At 37.1% G+C, this 15,486-nt stretch overlaps 2 protein-coding genes across 2 annotated transcripts; both read left to right on the forward strand.

The window, feature by feature from the left end:
• The first annotated feature begins 2,891 nt into the window (after positions 1–2,891).
• On the forward strand, positions 2,892–10,040 carry LOC113749347 (E3 ubiquitin-protein ligase RGLG4). The gene is made up of 12 exons (XM_027293047.1): positions 2,892–3,000; positions 3,095–3,501; positions 5,464–5,548; positions 6,200–6,340; positions 6,438–6,551; positions 6,697–6,794; positions 6,883–6,962; positions 8,235–8,340; positions 8,431–8,558; positions 9,049–9,175; positions 9,527–9,583; positions 9,665–10,040. The coding sequence occupies exons 1-12, from the start codon at positions 2,931–2,933 to the stop codon at positions 9,746–9,748; spliced, it is 1,497 nt and encodes a 498-aa protein (XP_027148848.1). The 5' UTR covers positions 2,892–2,930; the 3' UTR covers positions 9,749–10,040.
• Positions 10,041–12,282: 2,242 nt separating this feature from the next.
• On the forward strand, positions 12,283–14,692 carry LOC113749398 (abscisic acid 8'-hydroxylase 3-like). Its single transcript, XM_027293123.1, has 9 exons — positions 12,283–12,491; positions 12,629–12,947; positions 13,034–13,186; positions 13,294–13,560; positions 13,640–13,717; positions 13,807–13,885; positions 13,980–14,086; positions 14,169–14,287; positions 14,602–14,692. The coding sequence occupies exons 1-9, from the start codon at positions 12,283–12,285 to the stop codon at positions 14,690–14,692; spliced, it is 1,422 nt and encodes a 473-aa protein (XP_027148924.1).
• The last annotated feature ends 794 nt before the right edge of the window (positions 14,693–15,486 follow it).

A 15,486-nucleotide genomic window follows, 5' to 3' on the forward strand; every position in this document is an offset into this window, starting at 1 on the left:
AGCACTTGTGCAAGTTAAAAGCCGGTTTTGCTGGTTTTCGATCAAATCCAGATTTGATCGAATTTTTTGACAACCGGCTTTTGAGGAAGATTCGGGCAAAATACCTGATCGGTTCATGGTTCGATCAGTCAGACCGATTAATTTGATTCGAATTTGAAAACATAGTTTTGAAATTTAAGAATCAAAGAATAAGTTGGATCGTTTGATCGTTTGATAGAGAGAGTGTAAACGAAAGATCTCGAACTCAACTCTTACATACACTAGAGAGATGGAGAGAGAAAATCTTAATAAGTTGACATGATGAATAGAATCAGAATGAAAATGGATTTAACCTTCTCCATGAATGGTATATAATGTACACTTGATGATTGCAGGAAAACTGGGAATGCTTTTGAAACCATTTTTGCACTGAATTTATATGTAGGGACCGATTAGTTGATTCGGCATAAAATTACACACAGCCAAATAGATAAGGAAAGAAGATGAAATTGAAATCCATTACTTGCCGAAAGCGTTCTAATTGGCTATGTATTATAGGGACTTAAAATAACCTGACATTTTGGTCCTAACTGACCGTCTAACCTGCTCAATGACTTTGAGAACGTACTTGCTTACATTGCTGCAGAGGACAAGAAACAAATGGAAAAAAAAAAAAAAAAATCTTGTATAACGTACTTGCTTAGGTGTATATTACCTGATATTTAGATTCACTTTGATAAATCTTTCCCCTATAATTGAATTAAAGTAAAGAAATTTTCACCATATGGCTTCATTACTTAATTGTAGTGTTTATGATGCATCCATATATTTGATTTTTGAACTTGATTTTATTTCTCCCCACCAATTTTTTGAGAAGTATAGTACTCTATGAGTAATTTTGATAAGTATGGAGTATTAAATAATCCAAAAGTCTCTTATTTAGTCATTTAGTTCCTTAGAAACTTGTAATTTGTTTTTTGTCAACTAAATTATTTATGTGGGGTGTTATCAAGAAAATAAAACATATATTATTTCAACACAAATAGTAGTATGATAGTTAGTTTGGCTATTTATGCTTTTTAAATAAAAATCTATACAGGTTGCCCATGCACTTTCTATTCAAATGACGCAGACAATGCTTGTTTCTTTCTTTCTTTTTTTTTTTTGTCAAAATGTCATCATTGTATAAATCAGAGGATTAATAGTTACAATTTACTTACATAAGACCGGCATCTGCCAGAGAATCAGTGTGTGCTTCTTTCTTAATCCACACAGGAAAGATTTCCTTCCATCCACCTGGTAGCGTCAACAAGGTTAATGGCGAATTTTGCCAACCCTTACAACTGCTATTACATTCCCTCTCAATGAAGGTGAATGAACATAGCCAAAAGGCCCTACTTAGACATAAGATATCATCTACCAGCACATCTAAAGAGGAAATTCCATTTCATTTCAAGTTAATTCTGTCAACTAAAGCATTACAATCAGAATGAACCAGAATTGAAGTCGAGTCCACGTCCATTGCCTTGAGCAGGGCAGTCCTGATAGCCTCAGCTTCCAAGATAGCAGCAGCATCATCTCTGACTGTTGTTGGAAATGCCCAGATGGTAACGAGGCTGTGATTGTGATTCTTCACAGCAATACTAGTACCCCCTTTGTTCTGGATTTTGTTTGAGGTGGCATCTGTGTATGTATATAAGCACTGAGTGTTGGTTCTGGAGTGCTCTTAGCTCTTCATGCCTTCTTGTGGTTGGGCCCGTATCATCCTTTTCCATTTTCCTCGAGCTTCCAAGCTGTTTGCATTCATACCATTCATCCATTGCCTTCTCTGTGATTTGTAGCTAGGACGTCAAGCCTATCATTATTGAAGTTCTGCATGTATGTTTCTGGCTTTCCATATATATTTGTCACAGAAAATTTGCTATGGCTTCGGTATGACGCAGTCCATCTGCGCTCCTTCTAGCTTCCTGTAAAGCTTCCGACCAATTCCAGAATTTCCACTTGTGTTCCTTCAGTCCGTCCTCCCATTTGATTGGAAATGTCCTCTCTCGCTTTACAATGAAACAGTAGGTGCTCTAAGGTACTTGTTCTGCTGTGAAGTTCTTCGTTAGTAGGCAAGATATTGTGGAGACATTTCCATAAGACGTGCTTCACCTTATGTTTGATGTTCAGGTCCCAAACTTGACGCCAAGGCTTCGAATTCGATTCCCCTTTCCTGGTGCTGGTGCTACCATTCTTCTGGTATGGTTTGCATCTTTCTTCAATACTTGATCCATTGAAATATAAAATTTTCATCTTCTTCGCAAGTTCTTCTCGAAAAATCGCTGCCATTTTCCTTCTCCATCACTAATGTGATCACCTCCTCTTATAATGGACTTAATCTTGATTTCTTGACTTTCTCAAGCATCAATTAATCATCAAATACCATAATCATTTGTTTGTTATTTTTATGGTTGCATTTTTTGCTTTAGATTTTAGAGTGTAAGACTAATGTTTCTTTTACACAGAATTTTGTAGTTAAGGGATGAATAAATAGGTTACGATATCATTCTTGAATGATAATTATTTGTTATTTAGATTAAGAAAAAATGAAAACCATGACACTAAAATAATATCAAACATGCAAAAAGGCAATTGCATACTTTTTCACGGAATCATTTTTTTAGTAAATTTGAGTATACCATTTGCGGTTATTCATAAAATAGATTTATTAGTCTATGTGCAAAGTACTCTTTTATTCTACGTGCTAGCCATCTTCATTAAAGTACTGTACTTGGGGCGCCATCGCAATTGAAAGTTGAAACTTGCAGGTAGAATTTCTTAAAGAAACCCATGTGGCAGTTCGTAATTGGCATACGTGACACAGCAAAAGTCTTGTATTACAATTTAAGTGTGATGCAAAGTTTGGTACAGAAGGAAGCAACTTTGGGCAGCTGCTGGGAAACTTGCTGATGATAAGAATCGAACCGTTGTGGTGGGAGTTGGAAAAGAACATTTTCGCCTTTAAGAGCACCTCGCAAGGTATAAAGTAGCCCTACTGGGCACACACTAGAGCCAACAGAGAGAAGTCAAATTCTTTACTTGATTCTTGTGATTTGTGTTTCCGAACTTTCAGTTTCAGTAAAGAAAGCAAGGAAGGAAGATAATGTGATTGTGATGGGCAATATTATGTTCTTCCCAAAATTTAGCAAAAAGAGTATCCGTAGTAGTAATAGTAGGGGTGTTTCTGGTTCCATCTCTTCTGCCGACAGTAGCAGCGAGCTAAGACACAGAGGATCAGAACCACCACCAATAATCACAAGAAGAGGACTACCACCACCAGCACCAACTGCTCGTAACCGGCCCTTTTCTTCTTCATCTTCATCTTTCTCCTCAACTTCTTCTTCCCACCTACCACGGCCCACTTCAATTAATATTGGTACCAAAGTTTCTATGGACAGTAGTAGTGGCAGTAACAGCAGCACCATTAAAAGCAGCAAGAAGTATGAGTACATCCCAGATAATTTCTCATCTCTTGATCAGGTAATTCTCTATTTTTTCCCCTTTTCATTTCATTTTATGATTCAGAAATATGGATTTAGTTTGCAGGCAAAGTAAAGTTTCAAACCTTCTGGGAGTAGGTACAATAGTAGAAGTCGTGTACGCTTGTTACATAGTATACAAACTATGGTTTGGTTCACTCTTTTTAAGTACTTTTGGTATTGTACAATTGTGCATTTAACTTGTTCTAACTACAAAATTGTGCATTATTTTGCAGGCATGTTGCCTAGTAGTTTGCAGGCATGTTGCCTGTTTTTTCATGCTTCATAATAGCACAAGCTATTATCTCTTTACATGATTTGTGTAACTTGCGAGCAGAAATAATGTCAGTGTTGACTTGACTTCCAATGGGTCCTGAGTCAAACGTGAAAGAAAAGTTATCAAGTCACGGGCGATACTATCAGAGAAACCAAAAACAAAAAATTAGCTGTTTGTTTGGATAGAGTATTATTTGGAATAATTGTCGTAGTATTTTTTATTCATGATGTGATGTATATGAGATAAAAAGGTGAATGAAAATATAAAAAAGTGGATTAAAAAATATGTTTATGATACAAAAGAAATATTATTTGAAAAAAATTTGATATCCAAATACAGCTGCTGTGAAATTTCCTCAGGGACTGCTTTAGATGCATTTAGATGAGCAGAATAAAGGCAGAAGATAAGATTACGTGTCATACATTATTGGATGTCCCGACTTTGTTTCAAGTTGATTGGGTGAAGGAGACTGGTGACTTGGGTGGGGGGCCTAAATTTAGAAATCAAGAAAAGGACAGAAGAAGGTGTAGCGTGTTGTCATAGAAGAGAATAGTGATTTGAGAAGCCCAAGGGACCATGATAAAGTTGGTAACTTTTTGTTGTGATGGTTGTTACTGGCTGTACGTAATCATCCCACTTTACTTTGAGGCAGAAATTTCTACTCCAATGTGAATGCTATATCCTGCTTCTGCCATACTATTTGATTCTTCCTTTCCTGGTACAGCATTTGGTTCCTATTTATGCTCCAAACCAAGTTCATCACTCTTTAGTCTTCAGTCTTGGTAGTGGGAAATGAAAAATCAAGAGCTAGTAGTGAAAGAAAATGAACAGAAGTTTGACGACGTTAACTTTACCTGGCAAATGGAAGTGGCGTAATATTGCACTAGCAGAAACTATTCCAAAAGATTGTTCTTTTTCTTCTTTTTTTTCCCCCACCAATTTGGCTTTGGGTGGAAGGTATCCTGACACCTTATTCCTATAAGTTGCTTGATCTCTTTTTGACGAACCAAAAGAATGATCGATCATAAGGATGCTGAATATTTGTTAGTAATTAAATTGGTTGTAGTATTGAATTGTCAATTGGCATATCAATAAAAACTGACTGGAACTAATTTAGGAAGGCCCAAATCCTTGATTGCTTGATCAGGAGAGATGTTATTGGACTTTTCCCCCTTTTTGCTCAGATAAAATCTAAAGCATTATTCTTATGCATTTGTTGAGCTTTCCATTATTCCGATTCGTCTTTTGTGTACACCACTTACAATGCGTACTCACAATGTTTCTGATATTAACACTAATCCTAGTTTGTCTTATTCCAGAGAATGGGGCACTTCCTTTATACTATGAAGTCTAAATTGACAAACCAGTTTTCAACTCTTTCCCCCAGCTTTTGCGGAGTTTGTACTGAAATAGCTGTGTAGTGTGAGAAACATGATCAGGACCTAGGTACATAATCTTGAGGGAGGAGTTTACAGGTTCTCCAGAACGTCTTAGTCCTGTTGTTTGATCAATTAATTAGGATTATTTAGCATATATTTTGAAGTTTTACCATGGAACACTTCAATTTCTGACATATTTCAGTGGAATATGTGATCACTCGTTAATATGTGCAAGAATGTACTTTTGGTTAGTTACTATATAACTTTTTGCATAAACAAAGATTGGAATATTTCTTTGCTTTTACAGGTCACAGAAGCTTTGAAAGAATCAGGTCTAGAGTCATCCAATTTGATTCTCGGGATAGATTTCACTAAAAGCAATGAATGGACAGGTATATGGATCTGCTAAATGAACTCAGCTTGTAGTTGCTGCAAACAACTTCTTTTTTAAGTTATTTTTTCAAATAGATAATTATGAAGTTATGTTATTCCTGCATCAAAATGTTTGTCAAGGACTAAGAAAACTTTGCTAAAACACAAGAGGGAGTCAGTCTCTCTGAATTAATGCTCATCCGGAATGCTATGTCTTTTGATTCTGTTTTGTATAACAATGCAAATAATTAATTACCTTTTCTGATTATATTGTTCACCACTTTCTATTCCATTGCGCTGCTGTATCAGTAGCTTTGCATGCTTGGAACATGTGTTGCTTCTAAAACTTGACTTCATCAAGATGCTGGTATGGCTTGCCTATTCATATTAAGTATGGCCAATTAGAACAACTCATTGGTTTCTAAGACAAGCATTAGCATATTGAGAAGATTGCTTCCATTGGAATATGAAAAGTACAAGGGATTGACTATGTATGTGGGTAATTCACTTATAGGATAACACTATGTTCAGCTCATTTCCATTCCCTACAGCACTGAGTGCCTCAAAGCATTGGTTTAATCCTTGCTTTTCTCTTTGACATCATGTCCTGAGGGCTCAATTTGTTTCACTTCTTTATCATGGAGTAATGCTTTTGCTTTTGATCATTGAAGGTAAAGTTTCATTCAACAATCGAAGCCTACATGCCATTGGTGATGCACCTAATCCATATGAGAAAGCCATATCTATCATTGGAAAGACTTTGGCTCCCTTTGATGAAGACAACTTAATACCATGTTTTGGTTTTGGTGATGGTAGGTTAACCACCAGGAAGTTTAGTTTTCTGTGAACTTCTGTTTTGTCAAACATTTAATGTCTTTTTTTCAAAGCCATTGATCTGTTCCTTTACAGTTACCACACATGATCAAGAAGTCTTTAGCTTTCACAGTGATCATTCTCCTTGCCATGGCTTTGAAGAAGTTTTAGCCTGCTATAAGAGAATAACTCCCAACCTGCAATTATCTGGTAGACTGCTACTATGCTAGTCCAACTCTCTTCTAAGATCTTCATTCTTAACAATTTCCTTTTTTCACTAGACAAATGAGCTATTTTGAAACAGTGATGACTTCAGTAACCAAGAACGTTAATGAGCATCTTAATTGTGTTTTAGGGCCAACATCCTATGGACCAGTAGTAGATGCTGCAGTAGACATAGTAGAGAGGAGTGGTGGACAGTATCATGTTTTGGTTATAATAGCAGACGGCCAGGTCACCTCCTGGTTTCTCCTTAAATGTATAACAGTGATTCCCAATCTCTCTTTTATTTCACAGTTGTGACTGGATATTGCTCATGAAGGTTACAAGAAGTGTTAATACAAGTGATGTAGAACTCAGCCCACAAGAAGCGAAAACGATCAAGTCAATAGTCAATGCTAGGTACAGAAGGATATAGAACATAATTCCCCATTTAATTCTGCTTTCCAATTTGATCTTTGCCATTTAGGCTCATGCAAATCCATCCAGAAAATACTCACTGTGAGTTCTTTATTCCTGATACCTGCTATTGAGAATTAGCATGCAAAGATCTCTGCTACTAGCATCAGTATGTCGAACTTTTGAAATTCTACTGAGCCTTTTTTCACTCTTTTAAATGTTCGATTGGCAATTTAATCAGTAAGAGATTTGACTAAACATTTTGAAATGACAAAAGTTTAGTCTAATAGGCACTGTGGAAGCATAGGAGGTTGTAGGACAGAATAATATCCGGAAATTTGGTATTTTAATGCTTGGATTTGACCCTTTCCATTTCTGCCCTATACAATCAACCCTTCTGCACACTAAGGGCAAACTTTCAAACTCTCACTCCTCTAAACCCACTGTAAGCTTCAGCTTCATGCACTAAGTTTCCCTTAAATATAGCAATATATTGAAAAGAATCTTAAGCATGTCTTTCATTTTGAGAATTATATAATTAACAATGTTTTGGAAGGGGAACCATAAATCTTTTTAGTTAGTGAAAGATTGATATAGCTACTTAAAGCTTGCACATCATTAAACAACCTGACCATATTGTTGCAATTGAAACAGATGGTTTTGGAATTGAGAACACAATTCTGCCTTCTGAGTAGTTGTAATTTCATAGTTTTATTGAGTTGGAAGGTTATAGGACTCCTTTCCAGTATATCCTATGAAGTCTGCATTATGTGTCTGTTGGGAACCTGTTTACTTTGAAAGGCATGACTAGCAAATATTAGCTGATCCTGAAAATATTGGCTTTATATTGGTTATTTATGCTGGCCAAGGGCTATGGAGAGTTTCTGATCTGAAAACTGAGTAGTGGACATAAATCATCTGTCTCTGTTGCTTTCTCATTCTTTGGTCAATTGCCACGAGGACAAGCTATCTCTATCTACGTATGCAAACATGGATTAACAGGCAACAATTACTTGTCATTTTCATTCCAATTTTCTTGTCATTAGTGCACATAATCCACATTGTGATCCAATGACTTGTTTCTGCTTTGTTTGCTTAATATGTTATGATTGTTCTTCTCGTTGTTTTCACCTCATTTATATGCCATCCAAGTTATTGCAATCAAACTTCTCTCTAATACAAAATAAAGCTCTTTTTTTTCTTCTCTTTCTTGGCAAAGAGTAATGGTATATACAACTATGAAATGCTCTATACTAAAATGCTGTTTATCCTCAGTTTGTATCCACTGTCAATTATTCTTGTTGGAGTTGGTGATGGACCTTGGGAGGACATGAAAAAGTTTGATGACAAGCTCCCAGCTCGTGAATTCGATAATTTTCAGGTTTAAACCTGAAAGAATACAGCTAGTAATTGTCTTTAAATTTGTTATTCAGAGTGGTGGTAAGTCCTTTATTTGTCTCTTTTTCTGCAGTTTGTCAATTTTACTGCTATTATGAGCAAGGACCAAAGTGCTTCTGAAAAAGAAACTGCATTTGCTCTTGCTGCCCTGATGGAGATCCCAATCCAATATAAGGCAGCCAGAGAACTTGGCCTTCTGGGGTATGGAGTGCTTTATCTTTTCGTGTGGCTGATGGTTAGTTATCTATAATATGCTGTGGGAAAGAATATAGCATCAATTTTGTTGAAGACCATAAGAATAGATTCAAAGATCATTCAGAATGTGTCTTAAAAAATTTTAAATAAGTTGAGAAATTTTTTACAGAGATGATGAGCCATAACAGTATGAAGAAAGGAGGCCTCTCCCACCTAATATTTGTCATTTGACAAGTACAATATCTGGAAAATGCCGAGTTTAGACAATTATTTTGCCTGTGCTTCCCATACATCAGTGTAGTTCTCATCATTTAGAACTTATTTGAACTAAAACTGCCATATTTCATTTTGCATGTCTACTCGCGTCCTAGGGGATTAAAATGAATCAATATTGTTTTACGTAAGCTTTTAGTGATAGAATTCAGATGAATTACATTCAAGAAATATGCTTGCCTGCTGTTTGCTTACTTCAGAACTCTCTCTCTCTCTCTCTCAGTCGCGTGACAGGTAGAGCAAAGAAAATAGTTCCACGTCCCCCGCCAGTTCCTTATGCTCGTCGTACAACATTTGAGTCGAGAGAACAAAGCAATCTTTCAGCTTCTCTTCCAGATGAAAGAAGTCAGGTGAGATTTGATATACTGCTTCCCTAAATAAGATTCCTTCAAGTATTTATTAATGCCAAGTGTATTAAATAATGTGGAGCAGAATAAAAGTCCTTGTACTGTTTTGCTTTTCCTGATTATATTTCTCTAGTAGTGTAAGCTACAATGGCCCTCAAGAGCGCTGATTAGCATAGAGGTTAAAACATCATAGAGGTTAAACATCATCTAGTAGTATAAGCTACAATGCTAGGTTCCAGCATAGAGGTTAAAACATCTGTGGAATTTATCTGTGAACTTTCCAGACTTTCCATTAGCAGGGCAAAATTTTTACATTGTTGACATGTATTCTTGAATTGTTTCTTTTGGACGCAGGACTGTCCGGTTTGCTTAACAAATGGGAAGAATCTGGCCTTTGGCTGTGGACATATGGTGAGATGCACTAACTCCTTATATTTTGCTTTAAGACAAATTGCATTTGTTTGATCTCAAGAGATGATAAAATGATTGCAGACTTGCAGAGACTGCGGATCAAGGGTATCAAACTGTCCAATTTGTCGCCTGCCAATAACCAGTCGTCTCAGGCTTTATACTTGATGTTGTAGCTGGTGCAACTACCTAACAGGATATGTACTCCATTTGCTGTTATCTTATTTGCTTTCCATGGTCTGCCAAGATATCAAGTTCTGAAACGGGGTTTCCTATTCTGTAAATATTATGAAGTGCAAAGCACTCAGTAAACGTGTTGTATATTGGTAGTAATCTGTTGCATGTAATTTACTGCTTCTGTAATATGTAATCTCTGAGAGAGACTGATATTTGTACAAGTTAAATCCATCAACATTGATATGTTTATGAGGATCTAGAGAACTTCAGTCTCTCTCTCTCTCTCTCTCCTGTTTCTGTTGCCTCCGGTATGTGTTCTTTTTTACTAGTAAGATGATTAGATTAATAAGTAATAAAACCCTTCACATCATTACTATTAGAAATTACTGATTCACAATGACACTCATCAGCTTCATATTTCTCTTGTCGCTGACTGTAACAGCAGGCTTTGCAGGTGGAAGTTCAGCATAGATGATTGACTGACTGACAGGTAGAAGAAGTCTATGCCTTGCCATAACAGGCCGGAATCAGAGCTTGTTTCTTGCTTGCATACCAATTTCCAACCTGTTACAGGAAAATTCATTTCATGCATCAGCTGAAAACAAGTTGAAGTTTTTCCTGCATCATTAGTTCATATAAAATGGTAAGAAGCAATAGCATGCGGTTTGATTGAATATAGGTGCGGTATGACAAGGTATATATGACCGGTAAACCAACTCAACTTCTTGAGCCCTTAAATTTGATTGAGGATAAAACACAAGAAAAAGAAACAGACATTATTCACTTCAGTTGTTCCCATGTCTTGCCAAAAAGTGGGGGAAAGAAAAAGAAACGAAAAGCAAAGCCATTCCTATGTCATTTTGCTCATTCATGCAGCCTTGAGGTTTGAAGAGTTCCTGTCCGAATTAAGAGTGACTTTAAACATAAATTATTTTTACTGCATTAAAGATTGGAAATGTATTGAAGTAGCATAATTCTGGACGAGAAATGTGCAATCTAAATTCTGAGAGTAAAAGGTCCTAATTTATGTAGCACTGGAATCAGATCCCAACAAGAAAAACAAACTGCTAATTAACACCTCTTTTTCCCTAGTCGTGTTCTGCTTCTTCTGACATCTGGGCTCTCCGGATTCTAAAGCCATGGTCCATTTCATCTTCTAAATCCATCTAAATCTAATAGACAGCCAAATGCCATTACTAGGAAGCAGAAAAGATCCGAAATCATTCATTCTCCTTGGTAGTTAAACTTAAAAGATGTACAACCTTTTCCCTGCAGAAAGTAGGGAATATTCATTGGGCATCTTGCCCTGGGAAATTGTCGCATACAAACCTAAACTTAGACCTTGTTAACAATCTCACGTTCTTGACCAAGCAAAATCACATGCAAACAACGGAACTAGATCAATAATTTTGAATAGCAGCAACGCAAGGAATGAGAACATACATATAGTTATTCTTTTTTGTTTTTTCAGGGTTTATCCAATTTATCATGAAAGATAAAAAGGAGCTAAAGGAACCGTGTGTTGATTGTTGTCCAAATGTGAGTTTTCTTCTTCCATATGTAAAAATGGAATAAACAAATCAATCAAATTGCGGAAGGCAGGCTTGATGAAGTGCTTCTTTCGGAGTTAAACTTCCGTTTGTTCATATTTCGAGAAAAAGTATCTCTTGTTTTTCATTCCCATTCTCATTCCCATAAGAATGAATACTATAATTCGCATAACAGTTATCAAATTGATTGAAACTCTCTGTTTTATAATGACATTAGGGAAGATGCTGTGCTCAATCGGCAACAATGATGAGCCTCGTTATTAGATAACCAGTGATAAACTTGTAAAAGCATTAGTCCAAAAGGAAAAATTAGAACTATAGAAACGATCCTCCATCTGTCAACTTGTGTCTATCGGCAGCCATGAAGGGAGTCTTTGGACGTTGTGACATGCATATATGGACTGTAGTCTGTAGTTACATCCTCAGAGACAAATCATGTAGACATGGTTGAAAATTAATCTAGTAATTAAAGCAGTTTTTTTTGGAACCTGCATTAAAATCTACAATTGGTCTAACTCTAAGCAGCACAAGCTCATTATCTTATGAATGTAGGAGGACCTTTCGTAGCCAACTGAGTCGCCAAATTCCAAAGGAAAACTTCTGGGATTGTCCATTTATACTACTACTGTGTCCTTGAACATTCCCTCAATTGAGGATCATATAAAATCCAGAAACAAAAATATACGGTGTCACAAGCTTCGAGCGCATGAACCTATCTATGTTCGTTGATCACTAAGTTAAGTAGCAAGAATTTAGTATAAGAATACACAGAAGTCAATCCAAATTTTGATGGAAATTATTATGATTCGAAGAAGTGAACAAGAATATACAAGGAAATCCGTGTTGGTCATTGGACGTGTAACGGATTGGAGCTTTAAACTGTCAGCAACGATTATTACAGGAATTATCGTCATTCATTCGAATACCTATCCTTTATATATCCAGATATCGGCTTCCTCAGTTTTATGCAAAACAATGGAGCAAGATTTGTTAATAATGCTTTCAGCCTTCCTAATATTGATAGTTTTAGTTTCAGCTTTATTACAAAGATGGGCTTCTCCACGGGAAATGGCGGCAATACCGGGTAGGCTGGGTTGGCCTATTGTCGGGGAGACTTTCTCGTTTATAACCGAGTTTTCAAGTGCTGCAGGCATACATAGCTTCATCAGAAAGAGACAGCAGAGGTAAATCAGCTAAGGAAGAATGCCATTAGAAACTAGATTTATAAAGATGCACTTATGTTCCTGTCCGGGATTATTCTGTTAAAAATTATGAAAACAATGTATAAGATCTTATTGATGATCATGATTTTCTGTACTAGGTATGGGAAAGTATTCAAGACTTCAGTCTTGGGGAGACTTACTGTCTTCATGACTGGTAGTGAGGCGAGTAAGATTTTGTTAACCGGAAAAGATGGGATGGTGAGCTTAAATTTGTCCTATGCAGGAAGGCAGGTTCTTGGTCCTACTAGTTTACTGCATCAAAATGGAGAAGCACACAAACGGCTCCGCAGGTTGATTGCTGAACCCCTCTCAATCAATGGCCTCAAGAAGTATTTCCAGTTCATCGATAATTTGGCCATTGATACACTGGACAAGTGGCATGGACGAGAAATCCTGGTTCTTGAAGAGGCTTCTACAGTTAAGTTCCTGCTCCTGGGTGATGTGATTCTATCCCAAATGAAGTCTGTTCTTCTTAAAATGCTTCAACCTGTCAAATTTTGCAGTTCTCCCTCAAGGTGATCAGCAATATGATAATGAGCTTGGAACCCGCTGGTGAAGAGCAGGAGAAATTCCGTGCCAATTTCAAAGTCATGTCTTCGTCATTTTCTGCTCTCCCCCTGAAAATTCCTGGAACTGCCTTTTACCGTGGTATTCAGGTATTAAGTTCTGTCTGATATAAATGAATGGAATACAGAACAATTTGGGATTGCCTTGAGAGAAGACAGACTGCAGAGAAATTGATAAAACATTACTCCATTGACAGGCTCGGAACAGGATGTATGCAATGTTAGACTCAATCATTGCTCAGCGGAGAACTGGAGACAACTTCCAGCAAGATTTCCTAGAATCCTTAGTGAATAAGTATAACAAGCATGGCTATGGAGGAGAAGATGATGATAAACTCACAGATGCACAATTGAAGGACAATATATTGACCCTGCTAGTAGCTGGGCATGATACTACTACTGCTGCACTGACCTGGCTTGTAAAATTCCTTGAACAAAACCCTGCTGCATTGGAACGTCTACGAGTAATAATCCCTGACTTTCTAGAACAAAATCGATCTTTTCTTGAATGCTGCCAACAGAATCTAAGAAGTCATTTTACAGGAAGAGCATAGGGAAATCCAAGCTAGCAGATCAGGTCTTACATGGTCGGACATCAACAACATGCCTTACACAAACAAAGTTAGCTCCATTTCAAACACATTTCATTGTTTAAAACAAAACAAAAAAAAAAATTCTCCAGCTAAATGCTCATGGCCTTTTGATTTCAGGTAATTAGCGAGACTCTTCGAATAGCCACAATTCTTCCTTGGTTTTCAAGAACAGCAGCAGAAGACTTCACAGTTGATGGTAGAATCCACCACCCTTAACATCTGGCACTATTATTGCCCAGTGACGGGATTATTTGATACTCTCAGTCTTCCTAATTTCCAAAAAATTTTAGGATGTAAAATCAATAAGGGTTGGTCTGTCAACCTGGATGTAGTGTCCATTCATCATGACCCGAAGCTTTTTCCTGACCCTCAGAAGTTTGATCCTTCAAGATTTGATGTAAGTTTCTTGTGTCTCCAGAAAATAGCCGTTTTCTTGTTTTATCCTTTGTTAACAAAATTAAGTTCTTGATAAATTGCAGGAGCCATTGAAGCCTTTCAGTTTTCTTGGATTTGGTAGTGGACCACGAATGTGTCCCGGAATTAACCTCGCCAAGATAGAAATTTGCATTTTCATTCATCACCTTGTCTGCAGATTCAAGTAAGATGAACCTCTAAAACAAATTGTGAAACATTCAACGTAGAGAGAGAGAGAGAGAGAGAGAGAGCATTTGCACTGTGTTGCAGCATCCTTGGCTAGACACGTAGAAGGACAAGGAATTGGAATGCAGACAGAAGAAGATCCAAGTAGTTCTTTGATCAAATCAAGAACTTGAAAACCATAGCGTATAAGCAAAACATAGAATATTCTAATAGTTAAGATAGCCAGAATAATTTCTTATTGCATTAGTCCTGTATAGGACATCATATTGACGCTATAGCAGAATATTCTGACTTGTTGATGCACTGTTGCAGATGGAAACCATTGGAGAAAGACGACTCTGTGATGCCAACACTAGTCCGGATGCCAAGAAACAAGTATCCAATCATGGTTGAACCACTGTAGTGCAATCTTCCATGCCAGTACCTAGCTAAAGCCTACTAAAAATCAGAAGAATACTGCAGGAAATGCATTGTATTCGGACTCAAAAGCTTACAAAGAGAAATGGTAAGAAAGCCTCCTCTCGAGTGGCAGAGGATGAATCAAATAGCTGGGATTACGAATGCTTTGCTCTGAGAATATAAGTACCGTATTAATATATGCAAACAATAATGGAAGGCAATCGTAGTAACCTCAAATACAGTATGTATGCCTTGAGGATTTATCAAGAGCCATCTCTTGCCATTTCATCATCTAACCTGATTCTGAATAAGATGAAGTCACATTAGAAGTGCTGAGGAGTTCTGAGTTCAAATCCCTCGACCCTGTCCCTGCTTATGAAGTCCCATCCCCCCCCTAATAAGAAAGAAAGGAAAAAAATAAAGAAAAGTGTAGCACATTGGCAGCGCTCCTTAGAAGAATGCATGTTCTGATTTCCAGACCAACAAGAGGCATTCATCATGTAAGCATATTTTTGTCCTGAACGTTTAAGCATTATCTCAGTCTACTTCAACAACTATGCTAGAGCACATACAATTCCTCTTAATAATTATTGGCAAATTGGTGTCTTGGGTAATGCATCCAACAATCCCGTCTAGGGTTTATCCATGAAGGGTTCGTAAGTAGCCAAATTTTTGGCATATCAATCCATTAGATTTGGTCCAATGGCTAGAAAGGGATCAAACTGCCCACCATTCCACTTGTTCTAAGAAGCATCTTCTCAAAGGTGGAAGGATCAAAAACCAAGAACAGGTCAACTT

This window comes from Coffea eugenioides, chromosome 10 (assembly GCF_003713205.1).
Source record: "Coffea eugenioides isolate CCC68of chromosome 10, Ceug_1.0, whole genome shotgun sequence".
In the NCBI taxonomy this organism is placed as follows: domain Eukaryota; kingdom Viridiplantae; phylum Streptophyta; class Magnoliopsida; order Gentianales; family Rubiaceae; genus Coffea; species Coffea eugenioides.

What these genes read in the sequence shown, in the direction of transcription:
- LOC113749398 (XM_027293123.1), top strand. Translation starts at nt 12,283, where the DNA reads ATGGAGCAAGATTTGTTAATAATGCTTTCAGCCTTCCTAATATTGATA. An exon ending in ACATGCCTTACACAAACAAA is followed by an intron (nt 13,718 to 13,806) that starts GTTAGCTCCATT and finishes TTTTGATTTCAG; the next exon opens with GTAATTAGCGAGACTCTTCG. An exon ending in TTGATCCTTCAAGATTTGAT is followed by an intron (nt 14,087 to 14,168) that starts GTAAGTTTCTTG and finishes GATAAATTGCAG; the next exon opens with GAGCCATTGAAGCCTTTCAG.
- LOC113749347 (XM_027293047.1), top strand. Translation starts at nt 2,931, where the DNA reads ATGATAAGAATCGAACCGTTGTGGTGGGAGTTGGAAAAGAACATTTTC. An exon ending in TTATAATAGCAGACGGCCAG is followed by an intron (nt 6,795 to 6,882) that starts GTCACCTCCTGG and finishes TTGCTCATGAAG; the next exon opens with GTTACAAGAAGTGTTAATAC. An exon ending in AAGTCAATAGTCAATGCTAG is followed by an intron (nt 6,963 to 8,234) that starts GTACAGAAGGAT and finishes GTTTATCCTCAG; the next exon opens with TTTGTATCCACTGTCAATTA.